The following is a 5,669-nucleotide window of genomic DNA, read 5'->3' as shown; positions in this document are numbered from 1 at the left end:
GGGGTACAGCCAGAAGCCATCCTTAGGGTATGTTCACACGACCTATTTTCAGGTGTAATTCAGCGTTTTACGCCACGAATTACGCCTGAAAAGACGGCTCCATTACACCTGCAAACATCTTCCCATTGATTGCAATGGGTTTTACGATGTTCTGTTCAGACGAGGTGTAATTTTACGCATCGCTGTCAAAAGACGGCGCGTAAAAAGACGCCCGCGTCAAAGAAGTGCCTGTCACTTCTTTGGACGTTTTTGGAGCCATTTTTCATTGACTCCATTGAAAAACAGCTCCAATTACGTCCGTAATGGACGCCGCGAAAAACGCGAGTACTTGCAAAAACGTCTGAAATTCAGGAGCTGTTTTCGCCTGAAAACAGCTCCGTAATTTCAGACGTATTTTGCGTTTGCGTGTGAACATACCCTTACTGTAACTAGTCAGCTGCCAGTTACTTATTGCAAAACAGATGCTCTTCTATTGCTGCTAGTAACTAGATATTCACCCAGACCTTGTGTGTTTTGGCATGGAACATGGAAAGAGTTAAAGAGGCGGGTCTTTCTTTTTTTTTGCTTGTCTCCCCTGCTCTGTGTGAGCAGATGGTTCATTCCAAGCTATATGTAGCCCTGCTCTGCCCTAGAGGGCTGCAATGGGAATGCTGAGAGTTGGCAGCGGGAGAGGAGGAGACGTGTCTATGCCATGAGAATAAGCAGCAGCCGCTGCGCTGTGACTGAACGTCGCCACCTCCAGTGCCCCGCACCATGCTCTGAGGACGGGTCCCACGTCTCCTCTCCAGCCGCCGTCCACACTGCGAGATGATGCCCTGGAAAAAGAACAAGTTCGATCTGATCGAGGAGGACGGCAAGCAGACCAAGCAGAAAGGCTATGCGGTGAGCCTCAACTACAGCGCCCTCACCTCCTTCGCCAAGTCCTGCCCGGAGGGGGCACTCACCAGGGTGGGCAGCATGTTCAAGTCCAAGAGAAAGAAGATCAAGATCACCGGGGAGGACCCCACATACACCGTGCTGTACCTGGGCAATGCCACCACCCTGCAGTCCAAGGGAGAAGGCTGCACCGACCTGGCTGTATGCAAAATCTGGAGCAAGAGCGAGATGGGCAAGCATGGCACCAAGATGAAGCTCACGGTCAGCTCTCAGGGCATCCGCATGGTGCATGTAGAGGATAAAGCCAAGCGCCCTGGGCACCTGTACCTGCTGCACCGGGTCACCTACTGTGTGGCGGATCCGCGACTGCCCAAGATCTTTGCGTGGATCTATCGGCATGAGATGAAACACAAGGCGGTGATGCTGCGCTGCCATGCGGTTCTGGTGTCCAAGCCGGAGAAGGCTAAAGCCATGGCACTGCTGCTGTACCAGACCTCTGCCAACGCCCTGGCAGAGTTCAAGAGACTAAAAAGAAGGGAGGACGCCCGGCACCAGCAGCAGCAGCTCATCGGGGAGCAGAGCATCCCTCTCGTCCCGCTCAGAAAGCTGTTAAACGGGCAGTGCTGCTACAAGCCGCCGGTGGAGAGGAGCCGCAGCGCCCCCAAGCTGGGCTCCATCACCGAGGACCTGCTGGGAGAGGAGGAGGAGGAGAGAGCCATGAGCTTCGAGTGTGAGGACGTGCTGGATACCGGGGGTGGGGGGGACGGAGGGGGAGGCGCGCAGGAGGTCAAGCAGGAGCTGTCTCAGCTCATCAGTGACTTGGGGGAGATGAGTCTGGGCAATGACCTGCAGACACTCAAGGCGGACCTGCGGGTGACCAGGCTGCTGTCAGGGGAGAGCACGGGCAGCGAGTCCTCCATAGAGAGCAACCATGACAATGGACACCTTAGCAATGGCTTTGAGGAATGCAGGGAGCCAGAGACCGTGTGAGAGGGGGGGCTGCACCTCCATAGTACAGGGCACTCTCCTGCAATAATAGACCGGTGCAGTCACAAACTTCTTCCTGCTGCAGAGCATCTCTGAGAGACACATCCATGAATGCCAGCTGTGACGTGACCCTCTTCACAATGTTATGGCATTGATGGGGTTAACGTGTACTGCCATATTCCACTGTCTCAATCCTTTTATGGCATTGGTGGGGTTAATGTATATTGCCCTGAGATGCGGTTTCTGACCACTTTCCGCTATGTGTGAGTACTGACATGTGGTTAATGTATGGCTGGGTTCACAAGGCAGGTCAGCTAGCCGCCTATATATCAATCTCATTGTGACCAGTGCCGCAGACACCCGCTGCTGGGGGCCATTCACTTCTCCCGGTCTTGTACTCTGGCTATGTGCTGGCTCTACTTTGAAGTGAGAATTGCCTTTGTGTTAGAAGTGTGTGGCGGTTCACAACATTGAATGAAAGCCTATAAAGGGATGAATTGATCAGTCCCCCCCCCCCCCCTTCCCATTCTAAAAAAAAAAAATGTTAAGGAAATCAGATGCCACTTTATTCTGGGATGTCTGTAGTAGATGTCGGGGACTTGTGTGCAATGCCTCTGCTCCTCCAGCACCCGATGAGGTGGTGTAGGTCTTGTAGTAACCACCTGAGGGAAGCTCTTACTGCCATGGTGCTAGCACCTTATGTTCACATTACCTGTAGTATTTCCTGTTTGTAGTGGAAGTCCTGGAGCTGAACATTTCTCTTACTTACCTGGAGTCCCAGCACACTCAGCGGAGGAGATATACCAAAACTGGTGCAAAGGAGAAGTGGAGTAATTGCCCATAGCAGCCAATCAGATTCCACCTCACATTTTTCAGAGGCACTTTTAAAAATGTAAGCAGCAACCTGATTGGTTGCCATTGGCAACTCCTGTTTTTCTTTTTTTTTTTTTCTGTACACCAGTTTTGATATATCTCCCCAGTGTCTGCACGGAGTGGTGTCAAGCTCTGTCCTCTGTATGGGCAAGTACTCTGCCTGCTGTAATATTTAGCAGAGGGTATTTGTTCATACAGATTACTCTGTGACTGCAGATAATGGGTGTCTCTTCTAGAACAAGGTTTGAAGAACCCTAAAGGTTTCCATGTACTAACGATTTGGGTTGTTTAAAATCAAAACTAACCAAGACGACCGGTTAGATGCCTGGATTTTCATATTAATAATAATAATTCCAAAATTGACCTGAAGATTTGAGAAACGAAGCCATGATGGTGGTGGTCGACTTGTAGTCTACAGCCCTAGACCGTCTAGCAGCGAATGGTCCAGAACTCCGGCATCCACACGATATTATACCCTAGCCGGCTATTCTGCTAAGCTAACACACAAGGGGGGTGATTTATCAAAGGTGGTGCTAAGGAAAAAGGGAGTAGTTGCCCATAGCAACCAATCGGATGCAAGCTCTCATCTTTCAGAAGCCCTTTTGAAGATGAAAGAAGCAATCTGATTGGTAGTAATGGACACCTCCACCTTTTCTTTGACATTTCCGTTTAGGTGTCTACATAGTATTTATTATTGTAAGGGAGTGAATATTTCACCGTTCAGACTGAGCTGAAGACCGTTGACTAAACCAAATAAACATGCAGCAGCAATTGCTTTGTTAGTTTTTCATAGGCCTTTACTATCCAGTCCAGGTCTCGGGCATTTTCCAGTTTTTGCAGCTGTTGTCCCTCAGGATGGGGTTTCTTGGCTCATGAATGTGCATTGCTGGGAAGTTTAGGCTGCGCTATGTTATTTTTTAATGTCTCTTTCCACTTCCTGTTTTATCCTGTCCTTGGCTCGGGCGATGTTTGCACATATAATTACAGTGGGTGAGTCACAGACAGGTGAAATATTGCCAATCTGCTCTTGCACCGGGTACACTGCAGCTGAAGGCACATTGCGCAGTCTGATGGCATTGCCAGTCTCCGCAGCTGCATGCATTCTTCACTCAGGCCTACAGTATATGGATCATTTTCTAAAGATGGGAAGACCACACTGGTATTTGAAATGAATCCTGGCCTCATATTACATGTATACCACTATGCCACCAGTTTGCTGTTGGTGCCACACAACAGGCCAGTTTTGGGCTTCTGTTCTTATTCGGAGCTTATGGATAATATTTGCCTTCTAAGAGGAGAAAAAAAGGCTTTATTAGATTTGTTAAAAAATAAAGAGACATTCCTATTTATAAAGTTTCTTAGCTAGACCAAAAAACGGCATTTAGAAATGCTGTGTATGACTACGTTGGGGATTGTTCTAATAGTTGTAGCTGAGCTGAATTTGTCGTGGAACTCATTTTAGGAGTAACTCACCAAGTTTACCCACCAATCCTATGGGAAACCACAGATCGCACGTTGTAAAATGTTAACGACAATCTTGGCACTGCTACATCTGTGTGACTTACTCTGTCTTCTATCTGCACTTGTGTATTTGACATCACACCTCTTCTTATAGGTGACATTTTTTCAATTGAGCGATGGAACAGCAGGTAGATATAGCATAACTGGGTATGGATGTTTTAGTGCCAGGCACTTACCAAGGTATTTCATGTGGCACTGCAAGACGCTCGCCACGGCGTTGCTGGTTTTCCCCTAACAACCTGGTTCACACTTTTCTCTCACCTGCCAAATAGGGTATTTTTTTTATCCCCCCCCCCCCCCCCTCATACCTCAGACACCTGCCAAAACTTCACAATAAAATGAATTGGAGAATTGGTTTACTTGTATGTTTACACGCTTGTTTTATTTTTAAACAGCCCACTGGGAAACTTCCTCTTTTGTCATTACATTCCATGATGGTTTTTGTAATACTTGCACTGTTGTGAAGTACTTTTCCAGTGTTTCATAGATGTAAATACGTATATATTTTGTACATAATGATCACATAATTCTAAATGGTATCTTTGCTGTGCAAAAGACAAATATGTTGTTGTTCACTTGTACATATTTTGTGTATATAGTTATATTTCTTTGTTATTTTTTAAAGGACATCACTGTTACGATGTTTGTTTGCACATCTGAAAGTAATAAAAGAAAATAATTTAAGACACTTTTTAAGAAATTATTTTGCATTTGAATAACCTTTTGGGATTTGTGGAGGGGACCGAGAACATTTTGGTATGTGAAGCCCTAAGGCTAAGTTCACACGGAGTATATTACCGAGTTTTTTGGCGCAAAAACGGCCCTAAAATGCCTCCCATTGTGAATGGGAGGTGTCGGCGTCTTTTTCCTGCGAGCAGTAAAACTGCCTCGTGGGGAAAAAGAGGCGACATGCCCCATCTTCGGGCGTTTACGCCTCTAACCTCCCATTGACTTCAATGGGAGGCAGAGAAAGCGTATTTCGCTGTGTTTTATGCCTGTGGCGCTCAATGGCCGCGGGCTAAAAACGGCGCGAAAATCGGCACGCAGGGAGAGGAAAATCTGCCTCAAACTTCCAAACGGAATTTTGAGGCAGATATTCCTCCTGCAAAATACTCCGTGTGAACATAGCCTAAAAGTGCTCACTGTAAAATTGGGAGCCTTCTCCCATTGAGGTGAATGGGTGAGGGCTGTAATCCTGTGAACAGCCACTAAGAGTGTCGGTGATTCACTGTACGGGCAGTGATCGTACGAACGCCGCGGCCCCTTTGAAACAGCTGATCTGCTGGGAGCCGGACCCCCTCCAATCAGATTTTGACTGCCTATCCTAAGGATAGGCCATTCATTTCTTATGACTGGACAATCCCTTTAATATAAAGAAAGTTAGTGCAAAATGCTATTAATATATGAAGAGG

General features: G+C 47.3%; 1 protein-coding gene across 1 annotated transcript; it reads left to right on the top strand.

Moving 5' to 3' along the window:
* Positions 1-629: 629 nt before the first annotated feature.
* FAM43A (family with sequence similarity 43 member A) lies at positions 630-4,910 on the top strand. The gene has a single exon (XM_075861749.1). It carries the CDS (start codon positions 808-810, stop codon positions 1,864-1,866), a length of 1,059 nt encoding a protein of 352 aa, XP_075717864.1. The 5' UTR covers positions 630-807; the 3' UTR covers positions 1,867-4,910.
* The last annotated feature ends 759 nt before the right edge of the window (positions 4,911-5,669 follow it).

The sequence above is a fragment of the Rhinoderma darwinii genome, chromosome 4 (assembly GCF_050947455.1).
Source record: "Rhinoderma darwinii isolate aRhiDar2 chromosome 4, aRhiDar2.hap1, whole genome shotgun sequence".
Taxonomy (NCBI): domain Eukaryota; kingdom Metazoa; phylum Chordata; class Amphibia; order Anura; family Rhinodermatidae; genus Rhinoderma; species Rhinoderma darwinii.
This window is presented reverse-complemented; position numbering and strand designations above follow the sequence as displayed.